Source organism: Hippoglossus hippoglossus, chromosome 12 (assembly GCF_009819705.1).
Source record: "Hippoglossus hippoglossus isolate fHipHip1 chromosome 12, fHipHip1.pri, whole genome shotgun sequence".
In the NCBI taxonomy this organism is placed as follows: Eukaryota; Metazoa; Chordata; class Actinopteri; order Pleuronectiformes; family Pleuronectidae; genus Hippoglossus; species Hippoglossus hippoglossus.
In genome coordinates, this window is record NC_047162.1 from 14,839,584 (window position 1) to 14,866,143 (window position 26,560).

At 43.5% G+C, this 26,560-nt stretch overlaps 3 protein-coding genes across 3 annotated transcripts in view; 1 reads left to right on the forward strand and 2 right to left on the reverse strand.

Annotated features, from left to right (window-relative positions):
* The first annotated feature begins 227 nt into the window (after positions 1 to 227).
* crkl (v-crk avian sarcoma virus CT10 oncogene homolog-like) lies at positions 228 to 10,544 on the forward strand. The gene is made up of 3 exons (XM_034602246.1): positions 228 to 1,515; positions 2,056 to 2,530; positions 8,295 to 10,544. The coding sequence occupies exons 1-3, from the start codon at positions 1,208 to 1,210 to the stop codon at positions 8,427 to 8,429; spliced, it is 918 nt and encodes a 305-aa protein (XP_034458137.1). The 5' UTR covers positions 228 to 1,207; the 3' UTR covers positions 8,430 to 10,544.
* Positions 10,545 to 13,067: 2,523 nt separating this feature from the next.
* On the reverse strand, positions 13,068 to 16,147 carry LOC117771694 (T-box-containing protein TBX6L-like). Its single transcript, XM_034602372.1, has 8 exons — positions 15,899 to 16,147; positions 15,596 to 15,698; positions 14,806 to 14,970; positions 14,567 to 14,713; positions 14,380 to 14,456; positions 14,210 to 14,280; positions 13,863 to 14,076; positions 13,068 to 13,683 (listed from the first exon to the last, which is right to left on the reverse strand). The coding sequence occupies exons 1-8, from the start codon at positions 16,069 to 16,071 to the stop codon at positions 13,476 to 13,478; spliced, it is 1,158 nt and encodes a 385-aa protein (XP_034458263.1). The 5' UTR covers positions 16,072 to 16,147; the 3' UTR covers positions 13,068 to 13,475.
* A 7,979-nt stretch (positions 16,148 to 24,126) lies between these two features.
* Positions 24,127 to 26,560, reverse strand: part of LOC117772088 (matrix metalloproteinase-17-like) — a 55,789-nt gene continuing 53,355 nt past the window's right edge. Inside the window, exon 10 of the mRNA XM_034603031.1 lies at positions 24,127 to 26,103. Within this exon, the coding sequence (XP_034458922.1) occupies positions 25,793 to 26,103 (311 nt within the window). The 3' untranslated portion in view covers positions 24,127 to 25,792. The remainder of the gene's footprint in view (positions 26,104 to 26,560) is intronic.

Here is a 26,560-nt window from a genome sequence, read left to right on the forward strand (position 1 = left end):
GGTGAGAGTTATAAAAATCAAAGACAGAGATAACGGTTCATTTCTTTATGATCCGGTTCTGGTTTCAAATTGAGCTGTTCTGGATTCTGTCTTGACGTCACTGTCGCTGTGTCATGGAAACATGATTGACAGCTCTGTTCCGTGCACGGGGACGGGGAGGGGGGGCTGTCCCCGCCCACTCATCGTCGGTGACGTCATCCAGAAAGCGGGACCCGCCCTCCCGTCGCCATTTTCCGGGTCCCGTACTCTCGCGCTGCTGCTGCTGCTGGTGTCTGAGGGGCACGAGCGGAAAACACGGTCAAAGTATTTATATAAAAAAATAAAGTCTCGTGAAGCCCCGGGGATCCCTCGCGCGGGCTGCTGTCGGTGAGCGCACGCGGGAGCCACGGCGCGACGTACCGGGGGGGTGCAAGAGGAGGAGGAGGAAGAGGAGGAGGAGAAGGAGGGGGGGAGAGTAAGAGATGCACGCGCGGGACACGAGCCGCCGCCGTCAGATCGTTTTTCTGTGTGAGGACGTGTTGGTCGCGAGCCGCCATTTTTCTCCCCGCGCCGCCTCAGAGGAGTATAGGAGCGGGTTCGTTTCCGTGACACCGAGGAGCCGCCGAGCCGCGTTGCCCACCGGCGAAATGCGGATATAAAGAAGAAGAAGAAGAAGAAGAGGAAGAAGAAGTGAGGGGGCCATCTTTTTTATTTGTCTCCCCCCCCCCCTTCCCCGCCACCCCTGTTTCCCCCCTCTAACTGACAACCGAGCGAGGCGGAGGATTCACCGGAACCGGAGCTGGTGCGTGTTTCTCGGAACGAAAAAAGAGGAAGAAGCCTCGTTCATCAGTTGTTGCTTCGTCCTGTGTTAAGTTTCCCTCCGGGCTTCACTCGCTGCCGAGCACAGGAGCCACATTATGCTCCAAAGTTGGAACCAGCCGGTCGCCGCCTGCATCTGAGAGAACACCAGGTTGTTGTTGTTGTTGTTGTATTTTTTTTTATTTTATTATTTCTGCTTATTTAAAAAAAACCCGGAAGAAACCTCCGGAGCCGGCGTCGTTTGTGCAGAAATCACTCGGGGGGGAAAAAACCCTCTCAGTCGGCCGGGGCGACACATGCCCTGCCCTGCCATCCTCCAAACCCTCCACCCAGCGGTGATCGACCGACACACGGTTTAACTTATTCTCTAGTTTTTCTCACTTAACTTATTATTTTTTTGAACGCAATCATGTCCGCTCGGTTCGATTCCTCCGACCGGTCCGCCTGGTATTTCGGCCCCGTGTCGCGCCAGGAGGCACAGACCCGGTTACAAGGACAGAGGCACGGTGTGTTCCTGGTCCGGGACTCGTCGACCTGCCCCGGCGACTACGTGCTGTCGGTGTCGGAGAACTCCAAAGTGTCCCACTACATCATCAACTCGTTGCCCAGCAAGAGGTTCAAGATCGGCGACCAGGAGTTCGAGCACCTCCCGGCTCTCCTGGAGTTCTACAAGATCCACTACCTGGACACCACCACCCTGATCGAGCCAGCATCCAGGTAGGAAAAGTCACCCAGTGCCCCCTTCACTACATTTTTAGAGGACACAAATACCCAAACTCCAAAATACTGACCCACTTTCCGTCAGACTGCAGTAACCTGCCTGCAGTGCACCCAGTTTGCCAAATCTGACACAAGCTCTGCCAGTTTACTGCTTTCATTAGAGCTCTGTGGTGTGTCCCAAGAAAAACAAAGCCCCTGGTGTGTATGTTACTAATCCGTTGGTAGTGTTGCCTTAACTCAAACCAGATATTGCATGTGTATCTCTAGTGCCAAAAGTGTGTATCCTTCCTGTATGTCAATATCCAATATCTTACACAATTACATAGTTCTGATTATAGCATTTTGCTCACCCACTTGTATTCACTGCATAAGCAAACATCCATGTGCAAGTGTAGTTTGTACTGGTTGTGTTAGAGGAAACCCATCTTTCAGAACATACACCCTACAGCGTTCCTGAAATCCACTTGACACAGGCCTCCTTTTTCTGATAACCTCATCATGTCTCCTTCCTCTGCCCCTCGGTCGTGATCTCCCAAGGTACCCAAGCACAGTGAGTGTTCCCATCCAGCCAATGGGCGGCCCGGACGAGAACCTGGAGTATGTGCGGACTCTGTACGACTTCACTGGCAGCGATGCGGAGGACCTCCCCTTCAAGAAGGGGGAGATCCTTATCATCCTGGAGAAGCCAGAGGAGCAGTGGTGGAGCGCCAAGAGCAAAGAGGGGCGTATCGGGATGATCCCCGTGCCCTACGTGGAGAAAGTGGTACGACCCTCATCCCACCCCGGCCAGCCTTCCCACGGATCTCGCAACTCCAACAGCTACGGGATCCCCGAGCCATCCCACGCCCTCGTCCACGCTTACGCTCAGCCCCAGACGCCGTCGCCGTTGCCCCCTGGCACACCCGGAGCAATCATCAATCCTCTACCGTCCATGCAGAACGGCCCTGTCATGGCAAAGGCCACTCAGAGACGAGTGCCATGTGCCTACGATAAAACGGCTCTTGCTCTAGAGGTATTTCAACGCTCATTTCCAATTCTTGCCGTCTATTTGATCTAAAATGTGCCTTTTGTCTGTTGTCTTTCTGTCCTCAATACTCCATGACTGCATTGAAATCACCAGTCGTTCAATATTACACCTTAATAATATGCTGTTTTTGTAAATTATGGGGTATTTTAGCTAACACCAAATTGTTTGGTCTTCATAAAGGCAGCTAAAATCGGTAAATTCTGCAGACAAGATTAGTGTTGAGCTTTGAACGCATTAACTTTTGGTAAAAAATTTGGTGACATCGAGAGCAAAAAATCCGTAATATTTTCAGATCACAGGTCATGTTCTAAATCCAGCTTATTGTTTGTCACGTAACCAGTAGTACTTTTCTTTTGTACTGCAACAACATGGATTAAATCTGAATGCCACGGAAGAGCCTTAGCTACAACTGTACTTGGTTTAAAGCTACAGGGCCTGGTTTTTTATCTTTTGATAATAGTCAAGACAAACATGAGTCCAGTTGCAGTGTTTATATAAAAAGGCACTTGGGGACCAACTCAGCCATAACCATGCAAACAATAATGTACCATTCAATACCTCAGTTTTAGTTTCTAAGTTACAACACAGAATATGTTTGTAAGTGCAGAAGTATTTCACTTTATGAAGAGAATCTGCTTCAAATGACCACATGATAGCTCCGTGGTTGGTAGACACCTTAAGCAATTTTGTTTTATTGGTATGGTAATGAGAAAAGATCATTCTTTTACAATTCTTTATGTTCACCCTGTTGTCGTTTTTAGAAATGTCTCAGATTTGGACAGCCCTCGAAGAACGCATCAAAAAAGTGTAATGAGGAATCGTCCGTTTCACACGTTTAGCAGATTATATCTAACACTGCACGGTTTCTTGAAATGTTGAACTATATTCTCCATTTAAATTGCAGTAGTCAGTATCTTATAAGCAGCATCGGGGTTAACACCGGTGCCAGCCACAGACCTACCACAGCCACATCAGTGTTTCTATATATGAAACTGTTGTACCGTGACTTGTGGTGCTTCTTGAAAACTACGCTCATACTACTGCTCGCTGGCTGTAACAAATGTACCTCCTCTGTTTATGTTTATTATGACATTTTGGGGGTTTAAGTGAAACCACACCCTGTCTGCAGGTGATTCATGTTCATTGGCTGCAAGTTGTCATCCTACGACGTGCTGATGTTGTGGTGATGTTGCTACTAGCATTCATGGACACTTTTAGACCCTGATTCCCTGGCTTCTGATTTGACTAGAAGTCACGGTTGGGTGACGGAGCTGGTGGTGTAGTGTGGTTTGTCTACATATTGTCACTTGATTTCCTCTGAAAAGCCATTAGAAACCCAGTTGGACTGTTTGTCTGTAGCGCACAGTGGCTTTGTCTTCTTGCTAGCCGGCTAGCTGCTAAACAGGCAGCAGCACTGTGGCATTTCTCAGCAGTGCACTCTGGCTAATACAAATCTGGCCTGACTGAACTAACATGTTGAAGCATGTGATCTAATGCTCGGTGTGCACTCCACATCTATAGTGGGGCTCCCAAAAGCTCAGATAGGAGAGCGAGCTGCAGCTATGCCCTCAGGGGAGGGATGGAAATTAAAGGTATCTTAGCTAGAGATGGCTATCATTAAGATTTGAACAGTACTGGCAAATACTGCTTATTGGTCAGGTACTTTCACAGTATTCTCATGGGTTGTTTTTGTTTTTCGACAGAAACAAGGAAACAGATGTCTTTTTACTCTGAGTTCGTTTGTCTGCGCTGAGTGATCTGAAACTATGAAGTTCTGACATTTTGAAAGATGCTCTGACCATTTCAGATTGAATCTTTGAACTCATCCTTTAAGAGCGTACATTATAGGATCATGTTTACTTCACTTTACCTTAATTTAGTAAGCTGCATGTGTGGACCTCTAGCATACATACCATACCTGAGGCAATAATAGATCAACTGCATTTCACCTGTATGTCACTGACAGGTTTCTACAAATCGCTGGTGTTTCTACCCTTTGCCACACTTCTCGATCCTAACATGTTAGACACCCTGTGTAACTGACACATTGAATGTCACACTCTTAACTTTGTATGAGGTTCTTGTTCCTAATACCTAATTTATCAATGATAGTTCATTTTTGAGACGGCCACCCTCGAGAGGGTGGCCGTCATGTGTAGCATGAAATAAGTGTTTCTGCAGTTCCACAGAGGTGTTACAGAGTGGCAGTTATTTTTACCTGCAATAGCGACGCTCAGCACGAGCAAAGATGACAAACTGCAGCTAAATCTTTTTTCCGAACTGCATTGCTAATAATAATGCTTGTTGAGATGCTAGACTTGTTTTTCCCTTCCCCCAACGTCCATGGTGATGTTTTTCGTGGTCCACATTTTCACACGTCAATGTGTTATATACGGTGTTTTCAGTATGCTTCCATAATCTTACCCTAGCTCTGCTGCTGTTCGTGTGAGTGGTTGTAGGAAGTGGTGCACTGTGGTATACTTGTCCCTGTGACTCTTGCACAGGAATGAGTGTAAATTTGGACCATGATTAAACCTGGTGAATGGTATTCTTGCTAAAGGTTAGCCTGCTCCCTCTAACAAAATTACTCCTGTCTTCGCTGCTCTCCTCCTCGTTTACCCCTTTTTTTAAATCGATAACTGATGACGACAATTAACACAGGAGATGCGTTATACCTGATTCTGCTGGACACGGAGTTAAACGGGTCAATAAGAAATGTCTGCACCGCTCCGCTGCCTGTCACCACCCACCTTCTGTCACCGGCTGCACTGAGCAGAGATGGAACTTTCCATTTAATAAGAATAATGAATTGTTCATTTAACCAGCTCCACAAAGAGAGACCGAGAGAGGGCAAATAGAAACATACCTTCCTTGGCACTTGTGCTAGGATATTCTGTGTGATCGTACAGTTCAGCTGTGGAGTGTTCGGAAACTGGTCTCATCCAGGACGATTTATTAGATCCACGTCTCCCTGTAAAAATAGTTATATGACTCTTTGAAAGCAGCTTCCCAATCCTCTACAACTTTCATTCCCAAATGAATATCCAAAATACTATATTACATGGATTATTATCTGTTTGGTGTTATAAGCTGGTCTCAAATGTGTGTTTTGAACTGATTCAATATTTTGTTTTCAATCAGTAATGCCTTTATGCCACGTTGTTCTCTGTCACCACGCAGAGTGGAAATGAAGATGTCCACCCAGATGGTGAGCATATAGCTGCTGTGAGATTATGAGTCACGTTGCCTCTTATTCAACAGTATTTTCTAGACCTACATCATTGCACCTCAGACGTGCTGCTGCTGTTGTGAAAAGTGCATCTGAACTTAACTAGTTTTGTTAATCCAGTGGACAAAGAGAGGCTGTTCAAATCCATGAGGCCGCAACTGCTTCAGACTGGTGCCATTCTGTCTCAGACCCAAAACAAGTGAGGAAGAATCTAAAGGAAAATTGTGACGCAAACAGCAAACCTTACTTGCACATTATTGTCACGATAGACAGGAAGGCAAACCCCTCCTCCGGCAATGGGAAAGGAGACAATCGCCTTTTAAACAGTCAGGTTTACCTGTGTTATAGTAATCAGAGTTTACCAGCTAATTTATGTTTTAAAAGAGATACACGATTGTTTAGAAGGAGCTTTCTTTTGGTTTGGTTTCTCTCGCCTCATGGAAATTAACCCATCAAACTGTCAGCGCTGATTGTGTCCACAATGATGTACGCAACAAACTTTACACTCACCGTCTGTTGCCCTGGTTGAATTAAGTTTATTTGATAACGTCAGCGAACATATTTTTGGGATTTACCATTGGTAGGCTTGAAGTTATAACTGCTAGTGTCCCCCCTCCCCCCCTCGATGTTTCAGTGGGTTCAGCTGTGTCTCTAGATGTTGTCCATGTTATGACTTTAGACTGATCCATAGATGAATGAACACACGCTGTGAAATGATGAAATTTCAATGGTATTTGCATTGACCACCAAATTACTGGTATTGTGACGTCCCTTGTTCGGGATTTCTGAGGAAAAGTTCTTACTTAATCACATTTCTTCTTTTCTGCTCATTCGACATGTTAATGTGGTTGTTACATGGTTTTTGAACATTATGACTAATCTTACCATATCTTAAATATTTTGCGTAACTAAATGGATAGGGCCCAACTCGATTGTTTTCGAAATCTAGAATTTTTAGTTACTGACCAATGAGTATTGTCATTACTTGAACTGAGGGGAGAAAGACACAAGGAAACCATAGAAGTCAACCATTTGGGGGAAAACATAGTATATCCTGGGATATTTTTGATTTACAGTTCTAGTTTTCACCGAGAACACGCACTTCAACATGTCTCATCTTATCTCTTCTCTCCGTGTCTGCCTCAGAGAAAGTCGTGCCTTGCAGCACAAACCCTTTCGTTTTTTACTGTGGCTATTTTGGGGCCCGTGGGGTTTAAGAAGCAGAAGCCCTGAGTCATTATTTATCTACTTCAGAGACAGACAGTCCACAATAAATGAAATCAGGTTATGTCCTTCTTGTTTGCATTCATTTGTTTTGCAATGTTCTATTCTGCTGTTTTACTGCTTTCATAATTCACGATTCTTTGAAGATGATTTTGCCATAACTCTTTTACCCTGAGCTTTTGCTTTGTCACAATACATTTGATCTGTTTGAATCTGTTTTTTAAAGTACTGGGTTTACAGGGATTTCTTCAACACTCTTGAGTATTTAGTCTGCGTTCATAACATTAATCCAGCACTTCACATTTGAAACTTTGGAAGTTTAAAGGCAATATTTTCTGCCTTCACATGTTTTATTAAATTTTTGTGATCTTAATCTAAGTTTTCATCATCATTTTTTTTCAAACTGGCAGATTCAATGGAAGTAGTTCTTTGAAATGCAGATTTCACAGCAGCTTTTATGACTTAACAGCATTCTTATCATTCCAGAGTGGCGTAAAGGATTATTGTTACAGATGATGTCTAGGACTGGATGTCCTTGAAGCCTCATTTTGAAGTTAAAGCTACAAATGGTGCCTTTAAACATACACGTTTCAATCACGATGGCGACTTTCCCCCTTTTAATCCTGATGAAGAATGTGGCTTTGACAGATTGGGGTCACATGCAGTGTCACTAACCCATCTGAGCGACCGCTCTGTGGTCCCTCGTCATCTGTTAAAACCACAGTGTAATGCGCGTGTGGAGAAAATCTTATTTTGAAAAAGGGAATTTGGTAAATCAGTTGTACCCATTGATGGGGAAGCTCAGACTGTTTGTCTATATTGGCGAATATATATTTAACAAAAATCTCTGATTCCCAAGATGTCATTATCAAATCCTTATGACAAAGAGAAGGCGTGGTATTTTACAGTGTGACCATAAATGCTTTTATAAATAACTATAATTATAAAGAAAAGACAAATGCAACCAAATATTTAGAATTTGAATTATAATAAATATAATAGTTTTCACATTTTAACATGCAATGTAAATGCACTAAATGCCGTTGAAAAACTCATATCGTCCGATTTTTATCAGCTAACCGATAAATTGGTTGAGATCTAGTGGCAGTTACATGGAATTGACTTGTTTCGATATATATTTTTTCTCATCTATGAAATGTTCAAGTTTTAAGTGTTAATGTGAAACTGACACTTGACCGAACTTAAACTGTGATACATGCAATAAGTACATTTTTCCCTCTGTGACTCATATACTGCACCTCCTGTAACTCCGCCTCTTGTCCTTTTCCCCCTCAGGTTGGTGACATGGTCAAGGTTACGCGGATGAACATAAACGGTCAGTGGGAGGGCGAGGTGAACGGACGACGAGGCCTCTTCCCATTCACCCACGTCAAAATCATAGACCCCCAGAATCCGGACGACTGTGACTGACCTCCCACTGGAGCCTCTTGCCAGTATCGACGTGTACCCAAATCTGCTGGCCGACGCCCCCTTTTCCCGCCATTTTCACCGCGGTTACGTGCTTGCCTGCTTGGGGCTGTACCATGATTGCGGCCCCGCTCGTTGCCAACCGTCGCAGGGCTTACTGACTGTTTACAGCTTTGGACAGCGGATCCAAACTAAAAAAACCTGACCCCACGTCTCCCCCGTCCCCGTCCCCTTTCCCGTGTCTTGGTTCCAGGCTGGGCAGTGTTTTTTCGCATTAGTGTCCTTTTCATTTCCAGATCACTGGGCATCAGTGTGAGTGTGTGTGTGTATGTGTGTGTGTATGTATATGTGCATGTGTGTAGGAGTGTGTTCACAATAGATATTTACCACATGACATCACATGTCTGTTTTGTTTTTTTATTTGATTTGTGAGTATTTGTTATGTTTGAAGTCTTGGGGACTTTAGAAAGCGTTGGTGTGCGATTGTTTAGTTGATGCTGAGACGTTTGTACGAAGACTTGGACTTGGGAGAGCACTGAGGCTATGAGGAGTTAACCAGCCAGTCAAAACCTTATTTCCCCCAAACAATCAACAATCAAGTCACTTTTGTAACTTAACCATCACACACTTACTGGCCATGAGGATTTTCAGGTTGACGGTTCATCGTTGTGTATGTGATGTGCGACTGGAGTCAGTAGGTAGCAGATGTGGAAGATCGCAGTTGTAATTTGACATTATAGATCCGATAATCCCATCCAACCTGGCACAAATCTGGCTGACAAGATTATTTATCCTTCTGTTGATGAGATGACGCGGCCATTATGTGATCTCATCTGTCCCTTATTTGTGCCACATGATCAACAATATTTCTTTGTTCATTGTTATTTTTAATGGAGACATCGAGAAGATGTGTTGTGGAGGGTCTTTTTTTTTTTTTGCATGCCCACTTGGTACCGCTTGACTGCCATTCTCATTCTTTTTAAATTTATAGACGAGCAGGTTTGTTTAGTGCCAACAGCAACAAGCTCTGGAAGATATATTCCAACTTTTCTCCAGTGAAGTGCCGAGCTTTGAACAGCTAGCTTAAAGCGCAGCATGAGCACTCGGGACTAAAGGCTTTTACTGAAGCGAGAAGCTCTGCTATGTCAGTGGCGTAGGTCAGGAAACGTGGAAATGTCTCAGCGAGCCGATGAGATGCCTTTTTTTCCAGATAGTAAATGCATCTTTTAGTGCATGCGACGCCCTCTCTAACCTTATGTTTTAAATGTGATGTTACAACCTGCTCTATTCCTTCAACATTCAGTCTGTGCACAATTTTTTACTCATTTTATGCAAACAGACTCCATCGGACTAGTTCAAACTGTGCTGCAACCAATTCAGTTTGTTTAGTGGGAGCTGAGGATCGAACGGTTACGAAAACATTGCCGACCCCCCCCCTACATTTCTGCTGTAAAAAAAACGTTTTGCTCACGTGTATCCCCCCCTCCCAGTGCTCTCTGTTCAAATCATTACTCAGCCGTTCACTCTGAGTAACTGTGCAGCTTTTAGTTGTATCCAAATTTTTGTTTGTAGTCGGCTATTAAATCAAGCATTTTTAGTTTTGTTAAAATGAGTGATGTTATTAAACAAAAAGTACCTAAGGTGACATTTACAAAAAGGGAAAAATGCCTGCTGGTTGCCTCTGTGCATGACCTCTTGGCCGGGGAGATGTTTCTGCTCGGCCGAATGCTGCTTAATGTCATTCGTCTCCTTATTGAATAAAGGTTTCTCTTATTTGAATCCCCTCTGGTCTGTGCAAACAAACCAGTGTGGGGGTTTTCCTCATCAGACATAATGAAATCTACTAATTAAGCAATATGCCCTGATTAGTTCCTTTTCTTGAGGTGAACTCGCTTTTCTCATGCTTCTGAGTTGTTTATTTGTAATGGCATTAACAGTATTACTGTGCTCTCTTCTCATATTCTAGGAAAGCCTGTCTTGTACTTAAGAATTGAAAATTGTGCCTTTTATTTTCTTATACCATTTACATGTGTTAATATTTCCCATGGTTAACACCTGTGCTGGTATTGACCCTTTATGTACAGAACAAGTAAATAAAATTTACGTCTACTTCTTTAAGTCGCTGTGGTGTCGTCCATCTGCTTGTTGTTTTTATAGGCGATTGTGTGTCTGTGGGGGGGGGTGTTTTGGCATCACAGGTTGTGTATCTGGAGCACAGGACACTCGCTTGTGCTCTAATTTTTGACAGTTCCAGTTTTGATATCTGGCTGCGCCCAGGAGAAAGGAAGCAATTAATGAATTTTAATGAAGTGCTATTAAAAGACAGTCAGCTGACCTAGAGGAGGGGAGTGGAAAACTTTTCAAGGGCGACGTTTCAGACGGGCATCGACAGCGGCTGTTTGTTCAGCACTTAACAAAACCAGGTACAGACAACATGAGTATGAGGAAATGCGTTCATAAAATGTTGTGTCTTTCGTATACTGAAGACTCCGGACGCATCGGCTAAGAGAAATATGACACAAATGCAGGTGCTGGCAAAACCGAGCTTTAGATAACTATAAGATTTTACCACGAGCAGGGACCCTCCTCTGTATTTAATTGAATCTACAAGATGTAACAGTTTATTGGATGCACCATGACACAGATAGAAATGGTCTATAAGGCATAATGCTTGTCTTTGTATGTAAATACGTCCCGGTGCCGGTGCCAGTTAAACAAATTAATTCATCAGTAAAACCAGCACAGCCATCTGTAGAATAGTGTGTCATCCACACACCTCATTCCAGTTATAGATATTCCCCCCCTCCAGCAGACGAGCAAACAAATTGAATACGTGTATTTATCAGTATGGTTCAATCCTGTAAAATATTCCTCTCTCTGGGACTTGATCTTTTCATGGTATCGTTGAGGGTTAGTATAGATCTCATGGAATTGGTTTCGCTCTGGTTGAAGTCCTGACCAAATGCTCACATGCCCTTTGGTGCTGCCGTTGTAGCTCGAGCACACTAATTGACCCCATCTGTGCTCGATGATTCATTTCACAGCGTGGTGAGAGGAATCCAGGATGAGCTGCTGTATGTGGGTGACCCAGATGACCCAGGCTGCCACAGGAAGACATGGAGGGTGGAACGGCCACCGTGTGCTCACAGAGTCACAGTTTGAAAGCTTCCCTATGGGCAGCATGTCTGAGTGACTCAAACCGTACCTGCTCAATGTTTGGTAACATTTGTGTCTTGACCTCTTGGATGAAATGCGCTTGTTTCTACATTTCTTTTAATATTGATCTATAAAAACTTTATTATGTGCTCTAGAAAAAGGCTTTTGCAGAGTCTGCTCCCCCTCGTGTCCCAGATATGTCCTCCCTCTCCCTCTCTCGTAAAACATTTACAGCACAGACGCTCCGGCCTTCTGCTGGGGAAACTATGCCAGACAATGATGGTAACTCCACACTCGCTGACTGTCATCGCTGTGTCAGGTCAGACTCGCCGCATCGAGGACGGTCTCACCCTGCTCCATCGTTCTCACCCTTTCTCAACTCATCCCAGAGTTGTTGTGTAATGCTCCAGCCCAGAAGATTCCAGTACAGTTGATGGGTTACAGAACAACACTTTAATGGTTACACATGTGTTATGTTCCCCTCTGTCTGTTTGTTTGTTTGATTCTCAACAGGATTACCCTGAAAACTACTTAACGGTGCAAGGATGAAGGAGGAACCCATAAAATCTTTGCAACAGATCTGGACAAAGGGGCAGAAACAGGACATGTTTTCACTTTCTTTAATATTGTCAACAGGCATAACTATGAGACTGATATTTAATGGTGTGCGTGCAATCTGATGTAGATTGTGGGCCTTGGCAGAGAGTCACATTCTATTTGTTTGTATTTGAATTACCAGAGATGAGCCAGTTCCTTATTTACATGATCTTGGTGGTAACTGGAGCTCGGCAGGTTAATACTGGTTCTATGGATTGTGATGACGGTCGATTGGTTGGGCCACCACTTTGGTTCAGACTGAAATACCCCATCAAATATCACTTATCTTAACAAATATTGGATGGATTCCCATGAAATTTGACAGATATTAATGTCATGTGATCCTTCAGCTTTTCATAATTAACATGTCAGATCTTCCAATAATTTGTTTCATGATTAAACATTTGCAGAAATAATGCACAATAACCTGTACTTATATATATTGGTAATTGGCACGCTAAGTAAACTAAGATGACACAAGACGTGCTCACTGAGAGCTAGTTAGCATTTAGCCTAAAGCAATGCTGCTGCTGTGCCTAAATAAAGCTTTGCAGAGCTGCTGACGTTCGTTGTAAACCATTATTGGTTTAAGGGTTTCTGACTCACGTTCGGATGTTGACATTTTTATTTTAATGTATTCAGTGGATCGCATGAATCAGATGAGCTGTGTCCTTCAATCTGATCCTACCACTTGGAAATAGAAGCAGACAGGACGTCGTTCTCCATTTATTGGGCTGTTTATTTCCTTAGCATCTAAACCTGAATATGAAACCATGTCACTTTTTGATGTTAATATGACTGATACACGATGACCTGTCTGAATAAAAATGTTCACACAGTTATGATGTTGAATAAAAATTCAGTTTTTTTATGCAGTCATTTTTTTGTTTGAAGAAAATACAACTCTTGATGTTTGACTCTTCACCTCAACAGTCTTTTTAGCTCCAGATTTTATTTCTCACTTATTTACCTTCTGAAAACAGCTCAATATACAGTATAAACGTCTAAAAACAAACAGTAATCTATATACTGCTCATCTATTTACAACAGACACCTGTGAAAGCTCAAGCACGTTTGCAGGAACATAAATCTAAATTTTAGAAAACCCTGATTTCTGCCCAGGTTACACATGAGGTCCTGGACATATGTGAAACTTTGTACACATGTTTAACACAAACCATAGAAGTGGTCTATCCGTTTCTGGTCTGCTCATAACAAAAGCATTTCTTCATTCTTTTCAAGGCCTTAGTGACATTATCCTCCATTGACGCTGTCCCCATTGCAAAGGGTCAAAGTTCACCAACAGGAGTACGAGAAGAGAGGGTACTGGCTCCAGTCCGCTGTGTTGCCGTGGTGATGGTGGTGCTGATGGTGGTGGTGGTAGGTGTGTGGTGGTTGGGCTCCGTGCTCCGCTGTGGAGAGTGTGTGAGGAGGGGGGTGGACGAGGGGGAGCGCTGGATCCACATCATTGGACGGGAAGGGGAATCTGGCGAACTCCACAGATCTGGAGAAAAGAAAGTGATGTCTGGGTTAATTTTAATGCATCGTCGTGAGTTTCATAAACTGGTCTGACTATAGGGTTAATACATTTTCGTGTTACTGCTTTATTTCTTGTTTATATTTGATCTCCCTGCTCTAAGCCTCATTGGATTTTCATCTCATCCTAGGTGTCTGAACACAGACCTGTAGGGCTGGTGTGCCACGGACGCAGGCACCATCTGTTCTTCGCAGCTGTAGTCGTACTCGTGCAGCTCCAGGGGCTCAGCGTGGAGCCTCTCCGACGGGTCCTGCTCCACCGCCCAGGCCGAGAGCTGACCCCCCTTCGGTGACGGCTGCACGGAGGCCTCATCCTTCTCCGCCTGCACCGACTGAGAGGTGGAGGGCATCCTCTGCAGGTCTGAAAGGGAAATACAACGTTTAATGTAGGATCTCACAGGTATGTCAGAGGGATTGGAATGCTGCTTACAGAAAATACTTGATAATACCCCCAGGGTTTGTATCTGCTGGTGTAGGTTGATTAAAAAACGTACCTGGAGATGTGCTACAAAGAGCCTTCCTGTCCAGCGTGGCTCTCTTTGCAGGAGGGCTTCCATTCCGACACCTATGGAGAGATAAAAACATTTAAATCCCTGCGTTACACTCACAGAAACGTGTAAAGTAGCACAGAGTTGCTTTTGACTGCATGCAAATGAATTCTTACCTTTTGCCGTGGGAGTGGGTGCCTCCCTCTCTGAACCCCTTTGCGAAAGGGTTGTGGTCAATCTTCAATTTGGTAATCTGAAAAGAGACAAAGATACCTCACTGTTAATCTTTGGTTTCTTTTTCTGTGACCTGCCAGTTGCAGATTTGATCAAACTTTTGTGTGTTTTTCAAAGGTCGGTCTGCACCTTTGGGTTTTGGTAGGCCGTCACTGAAGTGAAGGACGTCTCAGGGAAGGAGAAGGTCTGGAAGGGTCCCCAGCGGACGGTGTAGGGACTGTCTGCTTGTATCACATGGAACCTGGGGAAGTAGCGATGCATCGAGTGCAGGATGATCTGATGAGGGAAAAGGAAGAGTGGAGTGAGCCAAATGCAGATGGATAATTAGCATCGTATGATTATTTAAAAATAGCGAGGTGGTGTCTTACGTGGCCGTGCTGGTCCAAGGTGTTGTTGGTGAGCTTCACCTTTAGGAAAGAGAGCGACTGCTTCATCCAGTGACTTCCTGTGGCAGGGGAGTCCGGGTGCATGAATGTCCGACACGGGGGCTGGGGCTCTGCCTTCCCTGCGACCTCCCACTGATCCTTTTTCCACTACAGAGAAATTGGGGGAGGGATGCAAGGGTGAGTGTTGAGACCTCAGGACGAGACTTGATCAATCAATTTCATGAAACGTGATTTTTTTTTCTCGTGGTGGAGGAAATCTTTATTTTTGTTATTAATCACAAGGATGTTCTTTGTGGTGTTCGGTCACAGGGGGTTCAGGGAGGCTCTTGTTTTCTGCTCCTTGATTTTGATGAGATTTCTTTTTAGCGTAAATCGTAAAAATCCCTGTTTCTCCCCAGTCGCCTCCATTGTAAACTCATTCACAGCTCTCCTACAGTACTTTAAAACCTTTATAGTGTACTTCATTGTTTTCAAGTGTGTGCTAAGAGCAGTATTTGTGACCAAATGGGCCACATCAGTTGATGCAGGAGGCTGTTGACTGTGGATGGTCGACTGCCCCTCACTCACTGATCGTGAATAAGGAGGGATGCTAATTGATTGGGCCTCCAGCCGTGAGTGCACAAACAGGAAGCAATGAAAGGCTTTGATATGCAGCGGAGTGGCCCACAGTGGGGAGGGCCGAGTCTGGCTGCAGAGCAAACTGCTGCTTCCAACAAACACACACTTTTGAGTCCCTGAATTTAAAGATGTGCAATGATACACGTGTGTTTACCTTGTATTTGAAGCTGTCTACGGGAACCATGTCCATCATGACGATGTAATTGGCAAAAGGCTGGAGCCCGGTCAGACTGACGCTGCAGTGGGGGAACACTCTCCTGAAACAAATACACAAAATCATCAGCCAGGGAAGGTTTCAAATGTTTTCTTTGCAAGTGGAATCAAATTGTTGTGATCCTTGAACACGGAACTGTAGAATATGTACAAATTCTTTGCTTTGCAACACTATTCACATATATCTATTTTCAAGAAGCCAGATTTACCCTCAATTCCCAGCTCAGTAATCGACTGATCTTACCTCCCATGCTTTGTTATGATCATCTCTGTTCCGATGTGGTCAAAGGACTTCCAGAGGTCTGCGTTCTCCAGGATCATCCTGATGCTGCCCTGCTGGTATGAGTCTGCTGCTGGAGGGGATCGAGGCACGCTCATGTTCGATTTAGAGTCTGAGGACACAACGGAAATAAACATCTTAACAGTTCTGCAGCTGGAGGTAGAGAGTTTTAAAACAATTCTTACAAAGCAGCCAGATTATATCTCCCTGCGATCAGAGTTTATTATGTGCTGTGGGGATCAGAATAGAAAAGCTTGATCTCTGTATTTATTCCTCTCAAAACAGTAAAATTCCTCATTTTTCAATGCATAATAAGAATGTGCATTTTACGGAAGAAAGTAATCTGGGGGGAAAAGCTACACAACTATTTTAATGCTTCATAACCAAATGCATCTTGCAAGACTGGAATTATTTGACCTACAGCCCAAAAACAAAGCATTACATTAAATACCTCTCTCTATGTGCATCACTAGATCCAGTATAAAGATGCACATGTTCATTCTACACAGAAAAGACCAATACTGAGACGTAAACTCACCAGAGAAGTGTTGCATGTTACTGAGTCCTGTTCTCAGAGTTCTCCCAGTGGATCCTTGAGGTTCAGAGACTAAAGTGCTGCCTTGTTGTCAGAAGTTCTAACTCTGAAGTCAGATCCATCAGGGGTCTCTATCCTTGAGATGTTCGAGCCTTGACCTTGATTGGTTATTACAGAGAGGGCGGAGTCTAAACAGCCGAGGGGGGTGTAGTCAGGATGGACCGAGTGGGGGGGCAGGTAAAGAGTGTTACCTGATGTTTTGAGGCCTTTTGTTGTGAAGTTCACACGCTCTGTCTCCAAACTGTGGCATTGTGGGTAAATGTTGGTGTCACCTTGTTTTATACTTTGGCTGCTGGTACGTTGGGGGTGAAATCACAGAGAAACGTAAAAATGACCAGAAGAGATGTCAGATTAGATGAAAACGTAAATCTCGAATAATTTAAATCCATCTTTCATTTTCTCTACTTCCTCTTTTTGCTTGGTCTCCAACATACGATCACAACAGCTGCTGTGATTCTGCACATGAAGACGCACCGGCCTGCGGACCAGGCCTGAAAAGCTCCCTGGTCTCCTGTTTAGGTCCAAGTTGAAGGACGGCTGAGCAGAATTTCAAAGTGCCTGTGGGGGGGGAGCAGACAAACAGGTCCCTTCCTGGCAGCTTCAGGTTGTGTATTGAGGACAAGCCGGGATATTACAGGGCTGATAATCCTATGAAGCCATTTGGCCCCATGCCTCCTCCCCCCCTCCCCCCCCCCTTCATGCTACCTTAAGTGCCCCGGGAGGGGGACGAGCGCTCAGATGGAGCCAGCAGTTAGCAGCCCGTTCACATGAAAGGCCGATGGGAGGAAGGAGGGGGGGGGGGGGGGGCACAACTGTGGGTCGTGGAGGAGAAAATTCAAAGTTTACAGCCCAGTCACTTGAATCCTACATGAAAGAAAAATATATCAAAGCTAAAGTTCTAATTTAAATCAGTATTGCCTTTGTTTTGTTTGGTTTCAAATCCTAATGAATATTTCAGAGTTCTCAAAGACACGACCTATGCAGGGTACATGTATATAAATGATGCACGAGGGTGGAATGCTGCAGACACAACAAAACACAGTGGTCATCAGGGGTTTGAATACTTCATCGATGTAAACATCATTTAGATTTAATGAAGAGCTGGAACAAGCTGAATAATGATGCAGTAAAACAGTTGAATTTTACAGCATTAAAGCAACTTTAAAGAACTACAGCGACACGTACCAGAGTGTAAACCACGGCCAAGGTCCAATAATCAGAGATATCAGTCCCCTAAATATTCCTGACTCGTTTAAACGTGATCCATAAATGATGTAATATTATCTTATCTCTATGTATAGCACACAAAATAAAACAATACTTCATAAGACCACACAATGCATTACCCATAATAAAATTCAAGAAAAACACATTGAGGTCAGTAAGACCTTTTGTTCTCACTTTCGACCAGTGTGGTTTCAAAGTTTCTTCTCAGTCATGTGGGTGATGCACGGCACCAGCGACATGACTCTCTCAGGGCTTTTGGCCCTGAGGTTACATCACAGTGATACTTGAGTCGACCTTAGTAACACTTTAGACGAGGAGAATATCCTAAATGTTCCCACGGTCACATAAAGGAAACAAGAAGTTTGTGTGTTTTACATGGTTACAAAGTTTTCAGCTGCATCATCCTGAAGCTAAATATTCACCGGGAGCATTCGTTCAAAATGTGTTTAACGCCAGAGAGATCCACACGACGTTGTTGGCTCCTTATTGCTCTGTCAAACCAAACACTTCATTTAAATCCTCTCAGCCATCAGGAAAACTGAGAGTGATGAATTACTTGGAATCTTGTTCTTCTGTTTTTTCGCTGTTTCTCTGACCTTTGTCGTGCTTACTTTAAATTTCAGATTCGAGGATGTGAGACTTTCCGTCTTTAAGTTGAAACCATGACAAGATATTGAACCTAAAGCTCAGTAGCACGAACTCAGTGTAGCAGTGAATAATTGTGTAATTTGGAAAGTTGTGTCTGGGACGTACCAACTGGACCGAATCATTTCCCTGAGCAGACTGATGCAGCTCTATCTGGATGTTACTGCACTGTGAGAGAGCAGAAGAGTGTGTGCGTGAGGCATTTCCGACTGCAGGCATGTTGAAACATTTCTCCTCTGCTTAAATCAACTTCGGGCTTGAACGTGGAATTCGGTTTGTTCACACCTGCGGCATGTGTCACCTCTGCAGCTCCTCCACAGAGTCGAGCTCATGTAGAAAAGACATTACTCACATCTGCTGCTGCGAATGGTATTTTAGCAGGCGGGGGAGGGGTGTGTGGTGGGGGGGTGGGGGTGTTGCTGCAGTGGGAAATGCAGAAATGCACTGTCAACATTTTTACATTAGGTTTAAGGTGATTTATTTGCCATTTTATTTGCAGTGAATCCAACAGTGTAGTTAAGTGCAGATCACAGATAACACTGCAAAACACTCTGCAGCGTTTCTCCTGCATTGCATCTGTGCCATGTTGTTTCTCTAAGGTGTCAGTTCTGCTGACGTGAAAAAAAGATCTCAATGCACAGGAAATGCTGTGGTTTCAACAGTTTCAATGAGATGGTCTCAGCTGCAGCTGCACGAGCCTGCCGCTGGTGATTCAGGGATGTGTCTCTGTACGTGACCTTTCCACCACTTGAAGTAGGATCTTGAGCGACTAGAAACAGAAAGTAAAGTGTGAATTATTTATATTCTTCCTCCTTTGTACATAACCTCCTCCAGGATTCTGGAAAAACAATCTATAACTTCTCTGATAGAGACGTCATGTATGACGTCATCGTTTAGATTTACATTTCCTCAACAAACATCCACGGTATAATGCTGCTCACCAATGTTTGACTATTGCAGAGAAAATTATATATATATATATGTTTATAATTTAGTTTCATTAAAGCTTTGATTTGCCAGTGTTTAAAGTACAAAAGTAGACTTCTCCAAAATTCATATATAGAATAAACAAAATGTACAAATATAAATACCTTATATTCATGTTCATTGAACAAACCTTTATGTTAATATGTACATCTGTATACCTCCAACAATCTGTCTACATACTTTTTCTTTCCAGAGTAATATGAGGTCTCTGTGACCTTGACCTTTGACCAACATAATCTAATACGTAGTACACAGCAATTATCAACCTGAAATGAATTATAATAATACTAACATGAAGAAATACACAAATTGACAAATTTTTCAGTACACACAGAAACAGATTCAGAAGAAAATAAAGATATATATATATATTTAAAGCATTTAGAAGACGCAGCACTTTCTATGCGTCATAACCTCCTGGTCTGCTGAGCATGCTGACACACAGAGTTGGGAAAATGAGCCTTTCTGAACCTAATGTAAAATCCTGTTTCACCGGTGTTAGGAGGATAATGTAATTTCCAAAGAAGGATAGAAATGTATTTACATCTTTTTTCAGCCTTTTCTCTGAACTGCTTTTATTTGATATATTGTCAGATGCTTCATGAGTGAAATTTATTCCAGCACAAAAACTAATCGTGTGTAGAAATGGATGAAGGTGAATGACTTTATTCTTACTTGTGTAAATGTAATGTTTGTGTTTACTGAAAATGAATGTAGTCATGTTGTAGGTTCCCTCTCATTATATCAATACTGAATTGTATGATGTTGTGTTTGAAATGTTCATGTTATAACACAGCTCATTCACTGATATATATGTTTAAAGGCTTTGTATCAGTATACGTTATAAAGATGGACGACATGACGGCTCCCCGAAAGTGAAGCCTGAACATCTTGATCACCCCCTGGTGGCCGGCTGCAGCATTGACCAGAAATCCTGCCTCCTCTCTTTAGACCCGACCTCCGGAGGATATCCAGAGAAGTTTCACACATAAACAACACAGCAGGAGATTCTCAGGTTTGTCACGTTCAGTCATCATTCAGATGAGGGGGCCGGTGCAGCAGGAAGAGGCAGGAGGTGACGTATGAATTCTGTTACGATCACATGTTCTGGTTTGCAGCACATCGACCTTATCACCGAAAGATTGTGACATCTTCATCAGTGTCTTCTACGTGTACGGCGTTCATCTTTCATCATTTACTAGAGGACTGGCTGGAGGGAATCTGCAGAAAGTCCGGAGGCTCTCAGTCGGACATTTGCGAAATTCGGAGTTCAGTTGAATCTCTGAAAGCAGCTTATGACTTAAAAAGAAAAAGTACGAGGCTGCAATATCACTGTTGCATCAGCAGACAAGAGAGATGTGTGAGGAGAAAGAAAATTAAGATTCAGAAGGAAAACATTTCAAGCACGAGGGAAACAAATTGCCTGTTGGTGCTGAAAGTGCAGCCAGATCAAGGACATCTCAACGCTCAGACATTTTTCATGTAAAGCAAATAATGACTTTTGGACTTTTAGCGCGAATAGCATGACAAATGAAAAGAAACGTGAAAAGGAATTGATGGAGAGAGAGAGAGACACTAATGAAATGATTAAAAAGAAAAATTAGATGAAAGGTAAGCAGACGAGACGAAGAGAAGGACAAAAATACGGGAAGAGGACGGGATGAAAGATGAGGAGGAGGCACAGAGGGATTGACTGAGGGAGAAAAACTTCCTGAGTCTGGATGTGGTGGCTGAAGATTAGAAGGTAGAAGGAAACTGAAAGGACGTTTATTCATCTGAGGAAAGGGGGATAATAAAAAGAGGAGGTAGAGAACAGATGGGGCTTCATGCAGAGATTAGTTTATTTCAGAAGTTCTGAAGTAAAATATGTTTGTTCAAGATTCATTCAGGAGGAATTCAAGAGCTGCTGAAAGTTCTTCAACCGTCGTCCAGACAAAATTAATTTAGTTTCTTTATTGATTGTGGAATCGTTTCATGTGGAATATGAATATGAACAACACAGTCCTGCACATACATGGCTCCAAGCAGATTAGAGGCTTATCTCTTGTTTTCAGTTACTGTTTTTACTTTTCATTACTTTAATATTAAATAAGATTGATGAAAACAATGCAGAACACACTGTATTTTATTCTTTTACATGAATTTGCAAATGATTAGTGATAAGACAACTAATGTCAAAATCTTATATCCTAGCACCAGCAGAGGGCAGCAGAGCACCAATGAATAGCTGTGAATGGAACAGTAGGTTTTACTATTCTACACATTTACAGTTAAATTATTGAAAAAGGTAAAACGGGTTCGGTTGATTGATTGATTGATTTAGCAAAATCCAAATTTTTCTCTTACTTTTTTTTATTTCAAAAAGTTTTTATTTAGTTGTTGAAAATTCTAAAACATGTACAGAAAGCTTCACTTTAATATTTGTTACTTAATATCCTACCACATTCTCTCATTATCCATCTGAAACACGATTATGATTATTTTAACCTCAGTTTTGGTAATATTTTGACTGGTTGAGGAACTACACTAAATTCTGTAATTATTATTATTCGCTGTACTTTCCTTTAAGAGTCATTTTCCAGACCCCAGAGTGTGTTCATGCATGTGCTGATTTCATTTGTTTGTCCTACAGTCTGACAGTTGCTCTTTCACATTATAAAAAACGTCAGTGTTTTCATTGTTCAAAAACAACCACTCCAGCATCTTGTCTGCTCGCAGCATCTCCTGTGGATCGAGTGTCGCACCCTGTCAGATATGCAGAGGTCCACGTTGTGTATTCTGCACCTGTGCCAGCTTCGGGGGGGTGGGGGGGGGTGGGGGGGTTCCTGCTCCGGGGCTCCAGGCCTTCAGGGCTGAGGTGTGTTCGTGATGACAGGCGAAATGCAAAATGGACAGACACAACAGCTGCTCCTCTCCCCCATGACCCGGGCTCTGTCTGAAAACCCAACACCAGACACACTGAGGTGGAGGTGTCTGTGTGGGGTACAAATAGAGGGAGGTTCAGAGTTATTGTTGCAGAGCACTAACCTCCTTGTCTGAGGCAAACTCATGTGTTACTGATTTCACTGTGTCCTTGTCACAGGTCTGACAACGAGAAGTTTGATACTAAACTCTGGCTTTTATTCAGGGATCGTTTCAAGACAATGGTGCAGTGGCCGTTCTGAACCTGCCTGTTTGGAATGAGTTGTTTGTCTGTCCTGTGAAGACAGCGACTCCAATGATTCCATTTCAAAGTCATCAAATTAGGTCTTATGCTGTTGTTTTGATTTAGTGACCCCTAGGGGCCAAAGTTACATATTGTACGTTTAAGTTTGGTTTTAATTAGCTATGTGATGCTATAGAAAATAGTCAAACGTCATGATTGACAACCGAGACTGACTTTCACAGACTTCGGGATATTTTGGCTTCATTCTTGTGGAGCAAATGGAGATTCGTCTTCCATCTGAACGGACAGTACATCCTATAGAACTTGTGAGATTGTAAAATCATTACCAATAAAACAAGTCCATTTTGTAATAAAAACAAGTGGCCAATTATGATTGTACGGCTGAATTGCTTTCTTATCTCTGCCGCTGTCTAGAGATGACATTAAATTATGTTTTTACCCCTCCTCACGTCTGTTTGTCGTCTTGCTGTTTTGGTTCTTGTGGCTGCTGACTCTTCTATTTTCAGTTTGCCTCTCTCTCCGTTTCTAACCCTGTCTATTGCGATCACTCACTGTCAGTCCACGTGTTTTCTCCTCTTACCGAAACGCTTTCTTCCAGAAAACCCTCCCACTGCAGCTCCTCGGCTCTCCTCCAGTCTTCAGTGGTTCAGCTGCAGAGTGATTGATTGGTTCTGCCTGGCCCATCTGGAGGCTCAAGCTGTGACAGTGTCAACTGTCGAGGAAGCTCCGTGGATGATGCCTCTATTTGAGCATCTCCAGTGTTTAAAATCCCAGTTTCCTGTTTCTAAACATCCAATATGACCAAATCAAACACATCTAATCGATCTGTTTATCACATCTTACAGGACGTGCGGCTAGAAAGTGACCCCCCCCCCCCCCCCCCCCCCCTGCACTCGCCTGTGGGTGCAGGTGCCCTCCTGCTGGCTGCTGAACTGCACCAGTTAATTAACACCACTTGACTGTGTCAAGTGAGGGAAGGAAAACTGCTGCTGTCGGCAGAAGTAGTGACTGGGTGACTTTTTAAACTTTTAAACTAGATTCTACCTCAAAGCAGAATGAGGGATCTGGGTCTGCATCCATTTTGGCGGGGGGGTGCAGCCGCGGCGCTTTGGGTGGAACAAACATGCACAAATTTGTGTCTGTGCATAGTTGAGACATTACTTAAATGTGTGTGTGTTTGTGTGTGTGTGGGTGTTTGTGTGTGAAGACTCGACAGGCCTGTCATGCTTTTATCTTTGTTCTCTGTAATAGTGACATCGGAGCAGTATTTTGGGATTTGGTGACGTTACTTTCCTTAAGAAACATGTCAACACATTTGTGTGTGTGTGTGTGTTAGTGCAGTGGGATTGACACAATGTGGTTTACCACTAGCTCAAACCCAGGTTCCTTTTCATCGACACTGAATAATCGACACAGACGTAAGATTGATTACTCTCACTCGGACATTTTGCAGACATTTTACAAAGGGTTTACGGAAAACGTTCGGAGAAACCGACCCTAACATTTGCATTTGCACGTCTGAAAGCAGCTTAAATAACCCTGATACAAATTCATGTGACCCCACTAAGACGATAAAGTCAGATCCTTTTATTTTTCTACAAAAATATTTTACATTAGAAAACACAGCTTAAAATATACACAGCCCACTTGGTTATGCAGCCGCTGCAGCACCTCTCAACTCAAATATATCCGTCTATAGGTAAATATATCTTTACAGCAAGAATAAATCTGGGCGCCATGTTGGAGAAGGACTAGAAGAGGTGAGAGGGAAACTGTCCAACAGTCACAAAAAGCCTCTATAAACTCTATAACCTGATCCAAGCAATGTAAAAAGTCAACAGGGAAATCTGACACAAAAATACTAGAGAACCAAGAGCAGGGACAACCTCCGACCCAGAGGTGAAAATAATGAAACCATGGAAATGTAGTCATGAGCAGCAGCACATCACTCCGGAGCAACGCTGTGGGATTTAGAAGAAGAAAAAAATAAAAAGAAGTGGCGAGCATCTGTCTCGCTCTCACAGTAAAGAAGTTTTCAAACTGTCGGCGAGAGTCAGAGCCGTCACAAGCACTTAAGTCTGGTTCCGACCTCACGTTGAACAGTGATGGATATGTGTGGATTATGGGGTTTATTAAAGGGTCAGTTCCCTCAAATACTGAAGATTATTCAAAAAAGCTCACTTCTCTGTGGTGGTTTCCTGCAAATGCACATAGTCCTGTTCTAGTTAGAGTTCTGTGGGCGATCAAGAGTAAATGCTCATCTGTGCTGCCTTCACTGTCCACATGCCTCCAAGCATCCTTCACGTTAGCATGGTTGTCATAATGCGTCCTCTAGAGGGCAGCACAGAGTCGAGTGTCCTATGATCGTCTCACTTGATCTATTGGCAACACTGCCCCCCCATGATTTCCGGTGGTACTGCTCCGTTTTGGCTGTTTTATCCGTATATGTAAACTTTAAGATGTTCACAAATAGGGACAAAATCAACGCAGACAGACAGACGGATCTGTCCATTGAGCTAATACTGATATTGTTTTTCGCAAAGATGCACAACTTGTTGAAGAGCATAAATGAAATTCCATCCACTTCCATCGATTTGGGGTGGAGGCAGAAACATGAACCATCTGTTTACTCAGATACCACCAGAGGGAAGTGTGATAATATGTTTATGGCACTTTTAAACCAATTTTGGTGAAACAACCTGCTGTCAGTTAATAATATAGGCAACAGTGTGTGTCGGCATGTTGTTAACCTACAACCCAGGAAGCTTGTATCCGTCTGTGTGTGGAGACATCGATCAGTGCTCATGACGAGAAATAATCAATAACCATTTCCCTTGTGTGGGTCGTCCACGAACCAGAAGGTGGTTCGATCCCTGGCTCCTGCAGTCTGTATTCCAAAGTGACCTTGGGCAAGATATCAAGGCAACAAATTGCCCCTGATGGCTGTGACGACTGGTGTGGGGGATAGAAAAAGTGCTGCACATAGAATGTTGCTGTTTAAATGTGAATGTGACTTAGTGAGAAAGACCTTTATAAGTTCAGTCCTTTTATCTCTTCCTTCAATAAACATTTATAGAGCGCTGTGGGTAGGTTGATGTCTTTACGGACCAAACGCCAAATAAATAATAACAAAAACGAGAGCAAAAATGATAAAATGAGAACTAAATATTCCAGTTGTAGGATTGTGTCCACTGGCCCTCCACCAGTCAGCTCAGGAACTTGGTCCCGTGCTTTGGTATCATAGCAGTTCGGAGCTGAGGGCCAGCGAGAGCGTCCAGAGTGGTGGCAGCAGCCAGAGGGGGGAGGTGGAGGGGCGGGCGGAGTCCGAGGTGCAGGAGCACACCTCGTACCCGTTCTCCGCGTGGTCCGGTTGATGGTGCACGTTGACTCTCGTCTCCGTGCTTTTGGGCTCCGTGTCGGGAGAGTCCGACTGCATCTCCGTGCACAGCAGCCAGTCCTTGGCGATGAGGCGGGGGTAACCTGCCTCCACCTCCATGTCACTGCCTGGAACTTTCCAGTACTCCTTCCCCTTGAAGAAATAGGACGAGCCTTCATGAGGAGAGAGAAGAGGGGGGGGGGGGGGGGGGGGGGGGGGGGGGGGGGGGGGTGTTAGTGTCTGTGTGTTCTTTATTATCAACAGAATTATCTTTGCTCTCATCTCAAGCACACAACAAGCTCAGAACACGTAGAAACATCAAGGGCCTTAATTTCGTGAACCAGTGATCCAGAGTAGAAAGTGTTTATGTTTAGCACTTTCACAGTGTTATTACCCCCCCCCCCCCACACACACACACACACTTGAGATGCAAGGAGAATAATTTGATTGCGATTGCAGAAGATGCATATCAGCGGGATGTGTATGGAAAAACAAATTCATCATGGAAAATCTAATGCAAAATTAAAGCAAATATAAGTTAACAATAATGATGTTGAAAATTTTTTGCTAAAAGTTGTATGTGTCCACAGACCAGTGCAGTTTCAGTCCCTCCAGGGACACACTGCATTT

Excerpts from the sequence above, each read along its gene's own strand:
- crkl (XM_034602246.1), top strand. The coding sequence starts at position 1,208 with ATGTCCGCTCGGTTCGATTCCTCCGACCGGTCCGCCTGGTATTTCGGC. Across the intron at positions 1,516-2,055 it reads CTGATCGAGCCAGCATCCAG|GTACCCAAGCACAGTGAGTG; the intron begins GTAGGAAAAGTC and ends TGATCTCCCAAG. Across the intron at positions 2,531-8,294 it reads AAACGGCTCTTGCTCTAGAG|GTTGGTGACATGGTCAAGGT; the intron begins GTATTTCAACGC and ends TTTCCCCCTCAG.
- LOC117771694 (XM_034602372.1), bottom strand. The coding sequence starts at position 16,071 with ATGTTTATTTCCGTTGTGTCCTCAGACTCTAAATCGAACATGAGCGTG. Across the intron at positions 14,281-14,379 it reads ACCCACTCCCACGGCAAAAG|GTGTCGGAATGGAAGCCCTC; the intron begins GTAAGAATTCAT and ends ATCTCTCCATAG. Across the intron at positions 14,077-14,209 it reads TCTTTGTAGCACATCTCCAG|ACCTGCAGAGGATGCCCTCC; the intron begins GTACGTTTTTTA and ends TTTCCCTTTCAG.